This window comes from Oryzias melastigma, linkage group LG23, assembly GCF_002922805.2.
Source record: "Oryzias melastigma strain HK-1 linkage group LG23, ASM292280v2, whole genome shotgun sequence".
In the NCBI taxonomy this organism is placed as follows: domain Eukaryota; kingdom Metazoa; phylum Chordata; class Actinopteri; order Beloniformes; family Adrianichthyidae; genus Oryzias; species Oryzias melastigma.
Window position 1 is genome coordinate 17,372,052 of NC_050534.1, and position 19,162 is coordinate 17,391,213.

Genomic DNA, 19,162 nt, shown 5'->3' on the forward strand with positions numbered 1-19,162 from the left:
GCGCCATCTATCGAGCTTCCTATTTACACCATTCCGCGTCTACTATTGGTCCGTTGCCACCACGTGATCAAAGTGACAGTCGGGGGAGCGCCCACAGCGCCAAAATTCAAACCCGTTTATGAATCGACTTTTTGTATGTAAATACTACTAAGTAGGCCGCTTTTGTGGACATTTTAAATACTAATTTCGAGCCGAGACGTGATATTTTAAAGTCCAACCAAGTGGAATTGAATGAAGCGCAGCAGTAATGTGAAGGTCGGACTTTTAATTTTTCACTTTCCTTAATCGTTATAAGAGCTTTAGCATTAGCTAGCTTAGCCTAGCTGTTATTATGGGAAGCTTTAAGCTAATAGGTACTTTAGCTGGGACAATTCTTTCAATTCTAACTATTGTATTGAGGTTACACGCTAATATATATCATATATGGGTGCCCAACAGATAGACGTTACGTAAAATAAAACATGTCATCAACTGAAAACGTATAACGACTGTTTTGGACTGGCATGTAGCCAAGGGAACCGAAGAAAAATTACGACTTACCGAGGGGTTGTCGGGACTTTAAAGCGATTATTAGATTTAAGTTCGATAGTTTATGGTTGAATTATCATTTTTGATTGATTGGTTCGTATTCTAACAATTAAATTAGCAGGTATGTTATTTTTTAAGCTCACTAGCTCGACTTTATCCTTGTAAAGTCGGTATTTATGCGTTTTAATTGAGTTTATTAGTAAGTGTAATGTACTTTTTATGCAACAATTGTTTTTATTTTTTGCTGCTGCTTCTTCCACAGATTTCCACTAAACATCAAGGGCCCTTTGGATGATTTCAACCATGAGACGGAGCCCAAGGAGACCCCTGATCCTCAAAAGGCGCAAGTTACCTTTTCAGCAAAAGGAAGCGACGCCAGCAGACGCCCCATCCAAATCTACCGGCAGCCAGCGCCTCCCAGACGGGGTCTGCCTCATCGGCCACCCATCCCTGTCAGACACTCAGGTCGTGGTCATTCCCAAAGCAACAAACGTTCAGAGCGTCATCAGCGCCCTCGCCTCTAAAGGCAAAGACGGTGGAGTTCAGGGTCCGAGCAAGTTTATTCTTCTGAGCGAGAACGGCACCCAGGATCAAGCTGGGTCTTTTTGTAATTCTGCTGGAGGAGAAGCGGTTTCTACACAGATCGTATCCAAAGAACCAGCCACAAACATACAGACATCCCATGGCGAGACTGAAATAAAACCCTGTAAGGAATATGCTTTTTTTCTTTTTTTTTGGTCAGAATTTGCACATTTAATTCACAGTTTTTTTCTTTTCTCAGTGAGTAAAGATGGAAATGGCGGCCCTTTGGACGACAGCCTCACCAACATCCAGTGGCTGGGCAAAATGAACACGTGTGCTTTAGTGTCGGAGCCTGCAAAGCAAACGCAGGACAAGGAGAACCAGGTTCCCGCGCCACAGGCTGCTCAGGTCAGCTGTCGTTTTATTTTTCCTCCCACTCGGTTGTGACTTTTCCCGCCAGTGTGTGAACAGTTTCTCGTGTGACAGGAACACAAGTCTGAGGCATGTTGTAGCACGTTTCCTAAAATTGAACAGTAAACTATCTGCCTGAGAAACATGTCGCCAAGCTGAGATTTTTCTCCATTTGGAAGGTTAAATCACACGTTTCTGTTGCATTCTAGAGCTGCTCTTGCTTAAGTTTTTAGATTCTTACCCACAATCTGATTTAAATTATATTAAATGTTTCAATATTTTTTTATGAAACATTTTTACGTAATTTTTAAGGTAATTTCTTGCAGTACTCCATAAATAGATGCTAATTTTGTGTATTTGAGACTCAAACGGCTCAATCGTGATATTTTTTGCTATCTCTAGGCTTTAATTGTACCCATATTTGTGTATTTATTCATTGTATATATGCATTTATTATGTCTATTTATGCATATCAATAGTATTTGTTTTATTTACTGAAAATATTGATTGAAAATAGTTTTATATTTTGTGATAGTTGATGTTATTTGAACATATTTACATGTATGTGCGACCGAGTGCAAAAACTGGTGGAAATGTATGTTTACCACACTTAATCCGTGCAACCAAAATGCTCATTGCCTGCATGTATTTTAACTAATTCTGTCAAACGATTATTTATTTTTTGTAAGGAATTAATTGTGACCTGTAATTAATTAATCAATTTTAATCGCAATGATTTTTAACCTAATAATTGCTGTTAAAAGCTTTATCTTGGGTATTTTATTTAAGTTTGTGACATTATTGCACAGTAAAATATCAACATAAAACTAAAAAGGTGTTAGACTTCTAACCTTTATTTTGACATCATCAAGGGGTATTTTTTTAATTAAATTTTTCTTTTGTTCACAGGCAGCCGGCGTACCTCCTGAAACCAAACCTTCGGACAGGCCGCCGTACTCCTACATGGCCATGATTCAGTTCGCCATCAACAGCGGGAAAAACCGCAGGATGACCCTGAAGGAGATCTATACCTGGATCGAAGACCATTTCCCGTATTACAGACAGGTGGCCAAACCTGGATGGAAGGTGATTCTTAAAAAGAGAAAAAGGATAGTTTTTTTTTCTAAAGCTCAGGTTTTTCTGATCTAAAAGTTGCTCTGACATTCAAATTTGCAGAATTCTATCCGCCACAACCTTTCTCTGCACGACATGTTTGTTCGCGAGACGGCGCCCGACGGGAAAGTCTCCTTCTGGACCATCCGGCCCGAGGCCAACCGATGCCTCACTCTAGATCAGGTGTACAAGGTGAGCTCAGCGGCGTTTTCCTGTCGTCTGCAGACGTTTCTCCAACGGTTTCCTTTAACGGTTTGTGTTTTTCACCTTTTTAAAGCCTGGATGTGATCCAGTGACCGCTCCAGTTCCTGTTCCAATGCTTTTATTTCCCAACCAAGTAAGACGGCTTCAGTTTCACAGAACTTTACATGCAGGAAGCTGAAAGGGACAGCAGTTTGACTGGTTCTTTGACCTGTTTATTCACATTTAAAGTTAGCTTTGAGCTGATTTTTTTCTTGGAGGAATGCTGTTTTTTTATGTTCAATTGTCCGTTCAGTGCAGCAGGGGCAGAAATGAAAGGGAAGGAGTGGATTCTATTCATCCAGAATGTGACCTCAGCTTTATAAATCAATCTAAGTCACATTTCTTTCTTCACAGTCGCAGAAGAAGATCATCCCCGACGGGAGAAAGATCGCGCCGGCCTCTGGTGAGCGTCCCAACCGCGGTCGGAAGTCCTGCTTCCAGATTTGTCCTGACGCTCGTTTCTGTGTTCAGAGAGACGGATGAAGCCCCTCCTCCCCCGAACCGACTCCTACCTGGTCCCCATCCAGCTCCCCGTGGCCCCCCCGGTGTACCTGCCCTCCTTCACCTGCACCCAGCAGAGAGCCGGCACCTCGCAGGCGCCCAAGAGAGTCCGCATCTCCCCAAAGGTCATCATTGTTGACTTTAAGAAGCAAAATACGTTTTTATGTAAAGAATTATCAAAAACAGGAAAAAAATGCCCATTTATTTTAAACTAAACAAGCTAAACTGTTGACATTTAAGAAACAAATAGGATAAAATTATTGATATTTTCAGTTTATCACTTATAATGAATGCCTCAGTTTGTTGTAATTAAATTTCAACTTATTTTCCATGTTTTTCTTAAACCATTCTAATAAAAAAAAAAAAGCTTCAGGCCTAAATCTAAAATGTTGAGCCTTTAAATAGCAAAAACGTTTTCATTGAACATTGGAATCTTTCACACATTTTCAGCTGTTTCAATTTAGGAATCGCCTAAAACTATACTAAGTTTAACCCTTTAACACCAGAGCTCCAGTGTTTATGTTCTTTGATTTACTTTAACTTTTCAACCGTTTACGCGGTAACGTTGGGCTGTAACTTTACGCTGTAATTTGACGCGTTAACTTACTTTTTATTTTAGCAATCTTAAAGTCATTGTTTTAGCTTTTTTCTGATATATTTTATTCAACTTTTCTAATAGAGAAATATTAATAAAATTTAGCCCTTCATTATTATAAGTAAACATTAGCTGATTTAGCAATCAATGTTATTTTTTTGGAAAACTTTAATTGTTTACAAATTTGGATAATTTTTTTAACAGAAAAAATAATCTGAATGATTTTGAAAATTTCTTTAATTTTGGATCATTTGACCAAATTAAAACCTATTTATGCTTCTGTTATTTTTTTGTTTAGGGGTAAATCGATTCGGCGGTATATGCCACAATATTTCGTTTGGCGATACAACTTTAAAATGTTGACATGACAATATTTAATTGATTATTTACGATCGTCCTTCAGTGTCTTACTCGACCACTAGGTGGCAGCACACTGAGCCTCTACGAGCAGCTCTACACCACGACCAAAACCGCAACAAGATCTTATGAGAACCAGCTTGTGTTTAAAGTTCAATCATCTTTTGTTGTTTTGTTACTTAGTTTTTACTTGTTACCGAATCGAAACGACGCGATACGTATCGTGAGACGTGTATCGCGATTCCCCAGACTCCTGCCAGTGCTACTAAAGATGTCTTCAGGTTTGGAATGATCGGCTTGTCTCGTGGTCTGTTCGGCAGGTGACTCAGACCGACGCTGCTCCTCCGGCCGTGTGTTCTCCGGTGGCGAGCGTGAAGGTGGAGATGAAGGAGGAGCCGGTCTGCGTTCCTCTGCAGTGCGAGACTCCCAAATGTCTTCAGAAGCGGCGCTGCAGCAGCAGCTCGCGGCGTAAGCAGTGCCTGGTGAACTCCACCCACGAGGAGCCCGTCCTCCTCTGCCCCGACAACTCCTTCCTCGACTCCGGCGTCGTATCCGACGCCTCCACGTTCCAAGAAGTCCGAGACGTGGAGCCGGAGGAGCCGCGGCGGAGGCAGGACAGCCCCGACCGCGACTTCTCCTTCAAGACCCCCATAAAAAGCGGCGTCCACCTGACCTCCTCCACGCCGAGCAAGCCCTCGCCCTCGGTGGTGCTGGAGCCGTGGAGGGTGACCCCCGTGGGGAAGGGGAACCTCCTGGACGTCAGCCCCATCCGCACGCCGGGCGGCCCCGCCCTCACCCCCGTCCAGGACTACACCACCTTCAGCCTCAGCAGCACGCCCTTCAAAGACGTTCCTCTGTTCAGCTCGCCGCGAGAGCTGCTCACATGCGAAGCCGCCGCGACTCCCGTTGGACGCCTCCGCAGCAGCTGCTCCAGAGAGCTGCTGCAGGGTGGCGGCGGCGGGGGCGGGACCGCCACGCCGGCCAACCGCTCCCTAACAGAAGGCCTCATGCTGGATCTCATGAACGACAGCCTGAGCAAGATCCTGGTGGACATCAGCTTCTCCGGCATGGAGGACGAAGACCTCGGCACGGCCAACATCAGCCTGTCCGACTTCATCAACCAGCTGAAGTAGTTTGAAAGGGGCGGGGCTTCTGAAACACTAACGTGGAGAGACTGAAACAGCGAGGAACTCATTAACATTTTCACGGATCCATATTTATTTCTTCCTGATCATTTAAAATCAGTTATCAGGTAAAATATAGCAGGCGGTTCCGGCTCATCGTCTTCTGCTGCGTGACCGGGACGCCGCCGCGTTCCCGTAGCTCCGGCGCCGTCTCTCCCGCCTCCCCGTCATGATCCGTGGAGTCGTGGGTCTCTAGAAGGAACTGAGCATAGAAAATGTTTGTTTATATAAATGATTATTTGCACATTTTAATATTTAATGTAGTGTTAAAAAAATAATAATTTGTTTGTTTGGGTTTGAGGGATCCAGTTTAGACTAACGATAAAAAGTGACAAACAGCAATAAACTGTAATTCGACTTCCATCTGTTGTTCCAGTTTTACAAAAAAAAAAATCTTCTGCTTCCAAATATCTGCACTTTGTCGGAACGTCGGGCGGTCTGCATTTTTATAACTAATTTTGTCAGAAACTTTTTGGGTCAAGTGTCGGAGTCGTGCTGGTGATTTCAAAGATTTCACTTTTTCTCCTGGTTTTTATTGGAACTGCAATACTTGTCTTTGTTCCTTATAAAAGAAAAACCTTGAAGTTCTGTTTGTGTCTTTATTTATGAAAACTAAAACCAATAATCTTCAATCTGACTGACTATTTTGGTTAGAAACTGACATGATTCCTCATAAATCTTCTTAAACGTGACGACATATTTATAGAAAATGAAGCTCCAAATTGAATTTGAATATTTTTTGTATTCAAATTGTAGGTATATAAGATTTGCATTTTTGTTGCACTGGTAATATTAGGTTGAGGGTGTGAGGAGCTGTAAGCTAGCCGGAGATATGGGGGAGAGGAAGTGGGGGAGGGGTTGCTCTGTGTTAACAGTTTTTCCCACAACTTAGAAGCAATTTAAAAAAAAATTAACAAGAACATAATTGTAATCAAAAGAGCTCTGGAAGCACTTTTATAATACATCAAAGAATGATCAAAGTGATAATTTTTTTAATACATCCAGATCTTCAAATGGGCCGATGTGATTTTTTTTCCAACCGATAACCGATATTTTTAAAAGGTTAAAAAAAACAATTATTGAAGTGTCTATAAACAATAACTTTAGATTTACTTTTTGTTCTTATAAGGGACATACACAACTGCTCGTTTGATATAAAATCACATTCTGATTTAACTTTTTAACACATAGCAAGAGATTTAATATAATTTTAAAACTTAGAAAATATATCTGAAAAAGGTGCTGGGCGATATATGGAAAAAAAATTGCATATCATGATATAGATTACTTTATATCGCAATAACGATATATATCACGATATTTATAATATATAAATAAATGAGTCATGTAGCAAACAAAGTATATTTTCAATTATTTTTTGAAAAAAAAAATACTTTTCTCTGACTTTATTTTTTCTGTAACTGAATATTTACAAATGAAAAACTTTTTTCTTAAAGTACACAATAGTTTCTTAGTAGGAAAACACAAAGTTCAGCCATAAAAACAGATAAATAAAACCAATACAAGAGAAATGGCACAATAGACACTTTTTGAAAGGGGTCTACATTGACAGGGATCTATTAGAAACATGTATGAATTCTAAAATATACATTTAAATAGTTAGAATATTTACTGACTATGACTGTAAATAGAAGGATCTAGTAGGAACAAGTATCCATGTCAAAAATAAAGTGTATCTGAAAATTTTTTTTTTTTTTGTTTTTTTTACTGATACTGATATATCGCCCATCAATTCTTCTACGTCCACAGTTTCATGTCTTCAAAGATTTCCATCAGAGGAAGTTTGAGCCAAACACCTGAGTGTGTAAAGAGGAGTTCAGTACGTCTGGACTTCCTGTTGAGCCACTTCCAGGAGGATCTGCAGCTTCCTGCAGCATTTATCTGGAAATATTCAACAAAGAAAGTACTGTTTCTCAGAACGGAATCCTTTATTCTCCACATAACGTTCATAGAACTTACTGAAGGCGTTCCTCCATCTGTGCGGCAGACGGAATCGGTGCACGGTCAGGTAATACACCGGGACTCCAGTCAGGGTGAGAGCGCAGCTCCTCCCGGTGTTCCAGGGGTCGGAGTACAGCGACAGCCCCACGATGAAGAAGCAAACCACGGTGAAGGTCACCGCGATGATCAGGGGAACCTTTGAGGACACGAGGAGAACCACTGGAACACTTTTAGAAAAACTCACCATGTTGGCGATAAATATCGCATTGACGATACGACTTGCGATACATGATGATTTCACTGCATCAGTTTTATTTAAATAAATTTAACAGAAATTAAATTAAACTAAAAATAACACAATAGGTAACCATTTATTGCAATTTAACCCCTTAATACCTGTTGTATCAAATATGCGGCAAACCAAATTAGCTATTAAATTACCTAAATGTAGCATATAAATAAAAGCTAATATCTTTATCATAGCTGCCAATAAATTTAGGCATTAAGGGGTTAAGCCGTCTTTTACGATATTGCCATGGCGATAAATTTGCGATGTTTTGTGCAGGACTAATACATTTTCCTCAGTCAGACATCAACTTTTTCTCTTTTAGTGACTTCTTTCCCATCTCAGAAGGGTTCATTTTGCGTTTTATCTCAAGAATCTCTCACCATCTTGACATCTTCTATATCAAGATGGCGCCGCGGATGGCTGCCTCGGTGCTGTGCTCGCTCGTACTGTCACTTTTTTTCCTTGAGATGTTTATACACTATATATATATATTTTACATGTATTTTTTAACTTTAATTTCTTGATTTACCTTTTTTTCCACCTATTTACCTTGCTATGTTTGCACAATGGAACAAAACTCCTTGTATTTATACTCGGCCAATAAACCTGATTCTGAAAAAAATATGTCCTCTAACGGTTTAGATTTACTCAATAAAAAAGTTTCATCTCTAAAATATATATTTTTTTAATAACCAATCAATAATTCTTCCACTTCAATTAAATACAATTTAGATTTACACAAAAATAGTATTTTAATGTGAAAAAAAGGGTTTGAAATGCTTCAAAAATTATGTTTCCTCTAGTCTGAGATCAAAACGTGTCACTTTAAAGTAAATTTCAGCAGCTACAAATGTGTGAATTTTAAAAATTTTAATCTTTTACATTAATTAATTAATAAATATATATATATATATTTATATTTAAAAAAATAAAAAATATATAGATTTTTTTTATTTTTGGATGCAAATAGGTTTACATAAAAGCACAATTTGATTATTACAGTTTTAAAAAGCATTTTTATGACATAAATAGTTTACTGTTATTTTAACTAATATTTTTCAGTATTTTTTTTTCTGGTAAAAAATAAATAACATTTTCTTTATCCCAGCCCCTTTTTGAGCTAGAAAAAAAAATGTTTAAAAAAAAAAGTGTATTCTTGTTACACAAGTGTTGAAATGCATATATATGTATTAACACCAGATAAAGAGGTTAAATTGTGTATTTTTTATGGTTTTAAGTAATAGCTTGAAATAAAAAAATAAAGAAAAACTAATAAATTCTGTAAAAACTTAAATATTAGGGATTTTTCTACTGATATTAAACTGTGCATTTAAATATTTTTTTTTGTGTTCGCTTTTATGGAAATTCTTTAAAAAAGGAATAAATGTTTTCATGCACACAGAGATAAGATCATGTGAACTGAGCTGTCAAATGCCGATGGAGTCTCTGCACTTTCCGGTTTTTCGCGGTTCCACGCCACAGCTGACCTTGAAAGGCCTCGGCAGAAGAGGGAAGCGGTATCGATGGATGAGCATCCCCAGGGTCGCCAAGGCGATGAAGAACCAGCGGGAAAACGAGGCGAAGTTGATGAGCTGGTAGATCTCTCCGGTGATTAGCATGAAGACCACCAGGGGATACTGGATGCAAACGGCCAACATATCCGTATTTACACACTGATATTCTTGAGTTTGTCATATTATTATACTTTTAAAAACTTTTGGATTATCTTCTAAGTCAAAAAAATATATAAAATGTCAGTTTTTATGGGTTAAAACTATAAAAGATTAATAATCATCCAATAGTTTTACACACATATTCTTGATCACAATAATGTTTTCTATTTTTAATTAGACTTCTAGTACAGGAAGTACCGTACCAGCAGCAGCACGGCAGGTAAAGGCGTGCGTCGGCGAATGTGGATCATGGAGAAGATGGGCGGCCAGTGGCCCTCTCTGGCCCCCACGAACAGCATCCTGCAGCACAGAGCCCCGCCCCGTCAGCAAGCCACGCCCAGAAAGAGGGCACCAACCACTCTTGTGACGTCAGGCTACCTGGGGGATCCGAAGAAGCCTCCGTTTAGTGCTCCGAGGCAGGACAACGCCACCAGGATGGGGATTGTAGACGCCAGACCCTGAAGAGCGCGGTTGGCAAACGTCTGCCGGCAGAAAGAGATCAAATTTCATCACCCGTTTATGATTCTCGTCACATTTTCTGTTAACACCGACCACAGCCACAGCGTCCGACAGCAGCAGCTCGCCGGGGGTCATCATGGTGTAGTAGGCCACGTTAACCAGCACGTAAAAGATCGTCACGGTAACCATGGAGCAGATTATTGCCAGTGGGATGTTTCTGATGCGAGCGGAGAAAACAGACAGTATATAAGAACTGGAGGGGAAGAATTGGGATTATTTAGGGAGTGGTGGGGACTACCTGTTTGGATTTATAACTTCTTCAGTGATGAAATTCAGATAAAACCTAAAGAAAAAACCCAGAAAGCAGTGAGAGCTCAGCAAACGTTTAAATCCCTGAGCTGCAGCGTGAATTCTTACCACCCTCCATAAGCATAGAGACCGTTATAAAAGGCGAGGGGTAACCTATCCAGCGTTATGAGGTCCACCTCAAAGCCATTCTGGAAGTTCTCTGTCCTTCCTGTAAAGGAAAAAAAATCAGAAGCAAATCTGTTGCTTAGGAGTAAAAAAAACATCTGCTAACCTTTAAATAAGGCGATGACACCGGGGATGATGATCAGGACCAGAGCGAACATCTTGATGAAGGTCAGAGTGACCTGGGTGCGGGACGCCATGTTCACACTCCAGCAGTTCACAGCTACAACAAAAGCTACAAAAAAACAACACACACAAGGTTGTTGTGTTGAAACTAATTTTTCTTGAATGAACAACTTTCCTGGTAAAGCGTCTCAGATTTTAAGATTGTGAAGATTTTTACCTACATGTATGTACCACATCTGCACAAACACAAACTGTCATACCCACTACATACTGAAGAACCTCTCCAAAAAAATGATGACATCACAGCTGGAGATGTCAGAAAAATGAGGCTCAAAAAGTATTTCAAAATCCAAATAAAACAAACGTATCAAGAATCTCCAAAAGACGTTTTAAAATGATGATGGGATGGCAACAAAACCTCCGGCTTGATGGCCATTTTGTGACAAAGCATGACATTTCTCCAATTTTCATGTTTTCCCTCAATTTGGGGAAAAAAAAAAGTTTTATTTGAGTGATATTCACCCAAATTTTGGTTAGAACGACAGCCGCGTGTTTGGTTTTGTTCTTTCTTTTGGGTCTGTGTATTTTTGTCAGAGTGGGACTCGTGTGTGTTTTGTGGATCTTTGTTTGTCTTCTGTGTCAATTTCTTTCAGGTGTGGTGCTGGAGGGCGTGGCTCCCCATTGGTGAAAGCTGAAGGAAGGAGCTTTCAAAAGAACCATGTGGACCTCCAACCCCCGAGAAGGGACCTGGGCTACAACATGTCTCCACTGCAGCTCGGTGATCTTCTCCACCTGGTTTAGTTTTGTTCACTTTGTAGTTCCTTTGTGGTTGTGTAGTCCCACTCTGTTTAGTATTTAGTTTAAGTTAATTTAGTTGAAGCTGTAGGGGTGAACTGCCATTTTCTTTAGTAAATCTTTTCTCCTGTTTATGTTGGTCCAGGGAGGTTAGCCATTCTTTTACTTTTTTTAAGCTCCCTGGGTTGAGTTAGTTGGGATTTTGTTTGTTATTTTTACCCATGGTTCACCCTGAAGCCTTTTTGCTTCACTTTTGAGTTATTTATTTTTTTTTTTTCTTGTAAATAAATTTGCTTACCTTTTTATGGAGACATTTAATGTGTTTTTTTTACACATTTCTTCTTTAATTTACCTTTATGTTAAGCCCCACGACACAGCGTCGTTGACCTTTGACCTCTGGAAGAGGCCGCCATCTTGAGTTTTTTTAAAACGGAAACAAACCAGGAAAAAGGTTGAAAATAAAGTTTGTAGATTTTGAGCAGCATTAGTGTGTCGAGCATGTAATATGTGGATCTCTGCATGAGTCAAGCAGAATAAAATATATTAGGAGTGTGGGCGTGGTTAACAAAAAACCTCAGTTGTCAAGGAAATCAAAAAAATTACTTCTACAAAGTCTTCTAAAAATGGCATCAACCTGTTCGTCACCACCAGGCGACCAAAAAATAATATGGTTGCTATGGAGATAAAACCAACCAAAAAGCTGCCATTTTGAAAAACGTTTTTTTCATGAATTTGTCACAAACACTTAAACGTAACGTAAGGACCGTCTAGCAGCTCACGTTGAGTTCTTTTTTTTTTAATCTCATCAGCTTGTTATTTTATGTTTCCTTACTTTGGGTTGTTAGTGTTTGTTTTATAATTAGTTATTTTCTTTGTTTTACTTGTTAAAATGTTAAAGATGCTTTTATTCTGTAAGGCATGAAAGAACTTTATAAATAAAGTTTGGCTGATTTGAGATCATTCAACATCAAACCTGTTCATTATTTTTAGTAAATAAACGTTCTTATTTTATGCAAATGGACTAAGATCAAAAAAGATAATAACTTAACACATGAAGAACCGGCCCAAATCATTATCCTTCCTCCACCGTGCCTCAAAGCTGGGATTAGGTCGGTTTTTAGCAGGTTTGATGTCATTTTTTTGGTTTAGTTTAAACAAAAGCTGCCTTTCCTCATCTCTGAGACCTAATCTTCTGCCTCTTTTCCAGCACTTTCTGCATTCCTCACTGATGATGATCCGGTGATTCCAAGAATGTACCTGATCCAGGTAATCAGCAAGTAAGGCGAGGAAAACGAGTATAGATCTGGAGGGTTAAACCGAATATTTCACGTGGGTGCAGTAAACATTTGGTATGTTAAATAAGAAGCACTTGAGTGATTTGCACAGTTTCAAGAGTGACAGTCAATTATAAGGAACATTTTTCCTTTATTTGGGAATATTCACTTCAGAATAAACCATATTTAAAAATCAGCCAAACTCTGAATTTTGTCCCTTTTTCATCCTCAAACTCTTATTCTTGGGCTGAACCCAAAAGCAAAAGATCACTCACTCACTCCGAGGATACTGACGAGTTTAATCAGCCCCTCGGGGGCGGCACAGGGTGCAAAGAACGGCTCCACCACGTAACGTCCAAAAGCCAGGGAGACATAGGAAGCCACGGCCGGCCTGGAGGAGGACGGGGTGAAGGAAATAAAAAAACATGAAGGCTTTGACTCAAACTATGATGAATTCTCTCATAAAAGATTCCTCACCGGATGAATAAGAACTCAACCCAGAGTCGTAGGAAAGCAGGAAGGGGCCCCAGAGTTTCCAGAAGGTAAGTGTAGTGGCCCCCAGATTTGGTAAAAGTGGTGCCCAGTTCAGCGTAGCATAACGCCCCTGGAGAGAGGAGAAATTCAGTTAAAAATTAGGTGGAAATGTGTTTATGTTACATCGACTTCTCAGGCATCTCTGCCTCTCCTCTGTATGTGTGTCTTTGAGTATTTTACTCAAAACTATTCAAGCAAAAATAGATACTGCCAGCTTTTTGGTAATTTATAATGCAAAGAAAATAAGTAAAATAAAACGTTTCATTCATCAATTTATCTTCTAAACCTGATCATTTCTGTTAAGGGGCAGTGAGATGCTGGAGCCTATCCCATCTACCGTGAAGGCAGAGTTCCTCCTGGACATGTTCACCAATCCATCACAGGGAAAGGTACCCTAATTTTGTTTTTAAATATAAGTTTTTTACTTTAATATTTTTTTATTTTTAAGGTCGGAGTGAGTTAGTTGTCAGTGTGAAGACAATTCTATGTAACATTAACCTCGTTAATGTGTTAGAAATGTGACGGGTCAAATTTGACCCGCGTTTTCACTCAGTCTGAAGTCATATCCAAGAAAACACCATGTTTTTTTTATTTTTTTGATCCACAGACCTTTAAATCTACATTATACCATCTGTTTTCAATTACAAAAACTGTCTAATCATATTTCCTGTAGTGATAAAACAAATAATTATAATATATATTTCTTAAAAATAGTACACCTGTCCCCAAAAGTTTTCTTAATTTTTTCTTTTACCTATTTTAATTCAAAATGCTTAACATTAGTGAAATTTGTGGTGATATGGATCAAAACTGACCTGTGTGGAATAAATATGGAGCTAAATTTGGGCCAATATTATTTGAAACCCAAAACAAATAACTTTTTGTTTGGCCAAAAATAAAATTTAAATGTCAGAAACGTTTTGAAAATAAACTTGATTATTTTCAGCTTCATAGATAAACACAAAAAGTCGATTATTTTTTATAAAAAACAGTTTTATTTTAATAAGAATTTCAAAATTAAAAGCTGTTTAAATGTTGTGTTTTGGGTCACATTGAGCCACATTTGATCCACAGCTTCAAAGTGATGCATTCAACCCCAAGTATTCTGTTAAGGGTCATTTTTGACCCGTAACACCACAAAAGTAACTTCTTTTTATGAGCTTTAGAGTTAAAATAGTTTTGTCTGATGATTGGCTTCGTTCCAGTACAAACAAAAAAACCAAAAGCAAATCTTATATACCTAAACTTAAAAACGGGTCAATTTGGACCCCAACACAAAATAAGGGTTATGTTTTATAGTTTTCTAAATTCAGGTTTGTAGCTGAACAGCTTCCCGGTGACACACGACAAGGTAAAATTCAGTTTATGTGAAGCAAAATGTTGTAGTTAGGAAAAAAAAACAGGATGTAAGCAACTTGGAATCATGGGTATTCCCAGTGGGAATACCCATGATTCCAAGAGGTGGGACCAAGTCATTTGTTTGCAAGTCTCAAGTAAGTCTCAAGTCTTTCCCCTCAAGTCCGAGTCAAGTCCCAAGTCTTTCTCCTCAAGTCCGAGTCAAGTCCCAAGTCTTTCCCCTCAAGTCCAAGTCAAGTCCCAAGTCTTTCCCCTCAAGTCCGAGTCAAGTCCCAAGTCTTTGTCCTCAAGTCCGAGTCAAGTCCCAAGTCTTTGTCCTCAAGTCCGAGTCAAGTCCCAAGTCAAAAGCAGTCAAGTCCCAAGTCGAGTAACAAGTCAAGACTAACAAGTCTCAAGTCGAGTCACAAGTCCTATTATTAACGCTTCAAGTCTTTTCAAGTCATACTTTTCTGCAATTTGATTGGTTGGACTGTCAGATCAACCCACTGTGGTCCCAATTTAATTGGATATTGGGCCGACACCTCACATGGATGTAAATCCCAGACAGAGAGATCGCGACGCAGCCTTTTTCAATATACTTTTTAATCCTTGGATTTGGGGGGAAAATAGCAAGTCTGAAGAGGTCTGAAGTCCAAGTCAATTCACAAGTTATGGATATTAAAGTGTAAGTCAAGGCACAAGTCAGAGCTTTGAAAGTCCAAGTCGAGTCGAAAGTTGTCAAATTCATGACTCGAGTCTGACTCGAGTCCAAGTCATATGACTCGAGTCCCCACCTCTGATTCCCACTGCCAGGAAAGTAGAAGTTTTTTTTATAACTTTAAGATTTTCTGAAAAAGAAAAAGTTTGCAAAGTTTACAGAAGGGAGATTTTGGTTCGGTAACTAACAGAAGTCATTCAGGTTAAGTTTAGAAATCCTCAGTGGGTTTCTTGGCCCTAACCATTAACTGTATATGAGAACGGGGCGGAGTTAACCCTCACACAGCAGTGGCGTACAGTCAGGGCCTGCAAAGCCTCCAGTGAAGGCCTAAAATTATCTGAAAAGTAGTGTATAAATCACAGAGAAATAATTTTTATATATTCATTTGTCCAAAATATATTTTAGATCATTCCAACTGTTCTGTCAGTTTTTCTCACAGCCCTACACATACGCATTAGCCTTATGCATTAGATAGATCTCTACCTTAATGGATCGATCTATGAAGCTTAGATCAATTCAGATTGATTAATCGCTTTTATCAACCCAGCCTCATTTTATGGTCATATTAAAGACCTTTCAAATATGGCCTCACTTTTTACTAGAGCTGTCAGGCGATTAAAATTTTTAATCGCGATTAATCGCGTTGTCCCGAGGTAACTCGCGATTAATCGCAAATTATAATGTGGCCTTTTTTTAAGGAAAAAAATGTGTGCTTCGTGGAATTTAGCAGTTCTACATTAATTATGAAAACAAGAATGACAAAATGTATGGTTTTCATCAGAAATACTTTATTTTGTAACATTGTATTGAGATAAACTTTCTTAACAATAAAAGGCTGTAACATAAAATGCCTACTTTTCTTTTAATTTTATTTTAATGATCACATTTTTACTATTTCTTTGGATTGTTTCTTTTAATGTTTTATGTAAAGCACTTTGAATTGTCTCTGTACATGAAATGTGCTATACAAATAAACTTGCCTTGCCTAATAAAAGCCCAAGTGCAAGTGAAGGGCATTTTAAATTCAAAACTTCAATCAACGTTCAGTAAAATAAAATAAAAAACATAAAAAATAAAATTTCCATAACACTTTCATGTTCATTTTTTGTCAGGACCAAATCTTTTCCTCCTCTGCTGAATTGCAGTAATAAATGAAATAGAGATTTATCTTTTCCATTTTATTGTTATTAACGGCCCGATGTTAACTTGCACTTATTTTAAACTTGTGTAATGTTGACAACGTATATTTTTTATGGAGAGTAAACTGTTAAAAGTTATTTAAGGTTTAAGTTGATTTATTATTTTTAATCATTCAGAATTATTTTAAAAAGTTACACTTTTAAAGTTTTAAAAATTGGCATTCTTTTAGCGTTCTGGACTATTTTGGCATTTACTAAGATTTTTTCATGCTGTTTTGGAGTTTAGCTAATATTTCAGCTACCTGCTAGCTGTTTTGGCTAATTTAGGCTGTTTTCCATTTTTTAAGGCTATTTTTGGAGTTTAGCAAATACATCAGCAACATGCTAGCTGTTTTTTTAAGGCTAATTTGGCATAGCTAATATTTTAGCTTATTAGCCTTAGCATTTTCAGCTATCAACTTCAGTGTTTTTAGCTATTATTTCAGCATTTTTCAGTTATAATGCTGGATTATTGGATTATTTTGGCATTTGCTAAGATTTTTAGGCTGTTTTGGAGTTTAGCTAATATTTCAGCTACATGCTAGCTGTTTTGGCTAGTTTAGACTTTTTAAAAATGTTTTAGGCTGTTTTGGAGTTTAGCTAATATTTCAGTTAGATGCTAACTGTTTTGGCTAATTTGGGCTGTTTTCCATTTTTTAAGGCTATTTTTGGAGTTTAGCAAATACATCAGCAACATGCTAGCTGTTTTGTTTTTTTCTAAGGCTAATTTGGAATAGCTAATATTTTAGCTTATTAGCCTTAGCATTTTCAGCTATCAACTTCAGTGTTTTTAGCTAATAATTTCAGCATTTTCCTGCTATAATTCTGCTAGCTTTTTGAATTATTTTGGCATTTGCTAAGATTTTTAGGCTGTTTTGGAGTTTAGCTAATATTTCAGCTACATGCTAGCTGTTTTGGCTAATTTAGACTTTCAGCTATTAGCTTCAGCGTTTTTATCTATCAAGTTCAGCATCTTCAACTATCAGTACTAGCATCTACAGCGACCAAATTCCTCTTACAAAATTCACACTAGCATTATTGCAGGTAATGCTATATATCTAGTTCATAATAATGTTAAAATACTACGGTTTTAAAGTTTTAAAAATGTACCTTTAGACTGTTCAATAAGTATTAATCCTGTTCGGCCCCTGACCTAAGGTGTGTTTTGGATTTTGGCTTTGACCCGCCTGAACTAGCGGAGGAGAGTGTAAACAAAGGGCTGATGGGAAATCAGCTGATGCTGTAGGCGAATTTAGAATGAGCTCCTGCAGCATAAATACCGATACGTATTAAAAAAACGACACAAGCTTTTTGATTTTCCCTAAAACTAATCATAATTTAAAGACTACAAGAAATATCAGTGGAGAGAGACTTTAAAATGAAAAATAAAGCAAATTATCTCTTTATATCAACAGTAAATGGTTATTTTCTGAAAAGAAGCTTTACAAACATGTCAAAGAGAGAGATTCTTACCAAACAGCGAGAGGACGCCACACAGCGCCCACACCAGGAGGGACAACCCCACGCTCCCACTGTTCATCAGAACTCCCTTAGGAGCGATGAAGATGCCGCTGCCCACCACGGTCCCAATGATGAAGGACACGGCAGGCAGCAGGCCGATCTCCCTGCGGAGGCACACAGCATCCTCGGCCTTCTTCTCCTTCAGGTTGTCCTCCTCTTTCTTTTCCTGCATTTCCTTACAGTCTGGCGGATCAGGCAGAACTGGAGGGAAACAAGTCTGGCCCCCCTATCCCTCTTTTCCCTGCTTGTTTTTCTCCCCTCTTTGCCCCCCCGCCCAGCCTCCGGGGAACAAAGCCAGCACTCTTCCAACTTCAGCATGTAATCACTGCAGTTTAGAGTCCCGACACTTTCCTGAAAAAGTTGCGTTGGCACACGTGCTTTATGTGGATACAGCTGAAGGGTTTGAGGCTTAAGGTGGAGGTAAAAGGTCAGTGAGTTGTAGAAGCAGCTGCAAAAACTTCCACATTTTCTCACAAACTTTTCCAATCCAGAGAGGGTTTCTCGTGTTCATTTCAGTTATCTCCGCAGCGGAATGTTTAAATCAAACACGAGGAAACAAACAGATCAACATGAGAAACCAACGAAAACCGACAGCTGCAGCTTGATGAGTTTATTTTCTGATCTCCCTCGACTGACCCCCGCGTGGACGTCAGCTTCACTTCATCAGCTGAAGCTCCGCTTGTTAACATTCCTGCACACTCACCAGTTGTTGTCCACGCAGGAATATCAACTGGATAAATCATGAACGGACCGGCATCGACACATGATTTGAATGTTTGGACCCTGGACAGATTTTTTTGTGGTCGTGGGTTCTTGCCAACGCAACAAAAAAAAAGTTTCTGCCGCAAATTCCTGGAATCATCTGGATCGAAGTGATCTTCTTCACCAGAGGCCTTGTTTTGGCTGTTTTTATCTAAGCTGTCTCTATACTAGACCTATCTGACAACTCATTTATGTTAGCTACAAAAAGTCTCATAAAAAATATAACTTTACTGTGATACCTCTAAGATCAACTAGTGTGAGATTTGTTGTTAAAACAAATAAGGGATTCACAAATGTTTTATATATCTATATTGTACATATTTATACTGTGTATTTATATATATATTGTGTATATATACTTTATACACATATTTATACTCTCTCTCTACATATATGGTTTGTAAATATATATATATATATATATATATATATATATATATATATATATATATATATATATACTGTACATATTTATACTGTGTATTTATATATATGTATATATATATATATATATATATTGTATATATACTTTTATACATATATATTTATACTCTCTCTCTACATATATCGTTTGTAAATATATATACTGTACATATTTATACTGTGTATTT

The 19,162-nt window shown here is 38.3% G+C and overlaps 2 protein-coding genes and 1 long non-coding RNA gene across 6 annotated transcripts; 2 read left to right on the forward strand and 1 right to left on the reverse strand.

Moving 5' to 3' along the window:
- Positions 1-77: 77 nt before the first annotated feature.
- On the forward strand, positions 78-6,042 carry foxm1 (forkhead box M1). Of its 4 annotated transcripts, none has more exons than XM_024288036.2 (9): positions 78-255; positions 791-1,234; positions 1,310-1,458; positions 2,371-2,547; positions 2,638-2,766; positions 2,852-2,911; positions 3,172-3,220; positions 3,289-3,443; positions 4,591-6,042. In XM_024288036.2, the coding sequence occupies exons 2-9, from the start codon at positions 820-822 to the stop codon at positions 5,401-5,403; spliced, it is 1,947 nt and encodes a 648-aa protein (XP_024143804.1). In that variant the 5' UTR covers positions 78-255; positions 791-819; the 3' UTR covers positions 5,404-6,042. The 4 variants fall into 4 exon arrangements, with proteins under 4 accessions (XP_024143804.1, XP_024143830.1, XP_024143813.1 ...); XM_024288045.2 differs by lacking the exon at positions 78-255 and adding an exon at positions 484-649; XM_024288053.2 differs by lacking the exon at positions 78-255 and adding an exon at positions 497-621.
- Positions 5,465-18,030, reverse strand: si:ch73-352p4.8 (cystine/glutamate transporter). Its single transcript, XM_024288073.2, has 13 exons — positions 17,742-18,030; positions 12,981-13,107; positions 12,779-12,894; positions 10,418-10,543; positions 10,255-10,354; positions 10,136-10,180; positions 9,931-10,054; positions 9,757-9,860; positions 9,582-9,678; positions 9,193-9,342; positions 7,435-7,612; positions 7,272-7,356; positions 5,465-5,656 (listed from the first exon to the last, which is right to left on the reverse strand). Exons 1-12 carry the CDS (start codon positions 17,959-17,961, stop codon positions 7,292-7,294), a joined length of 1,452 nt encoding a protein of 483 aa, XP_024143841.1. The 5' UTR covers positions 17,962-18,030; the 3' UTR covers positions 5,465-5,656; positions 7,272-7,291.
- Positions 10,537-13,807, forward strand: LOC118598048. The gene is made up of 3 exons (XR_004947110.1): positions 10,537-11,212; positions 12,437-12,495; positions 13,342-13,807. It is a non-coding gene; the product is annotated as an uncharacterized LOC118598048 (long non-coding RNA).
- Positions 18,031-19,162: the final 1,132 nt, after the last annotated feature.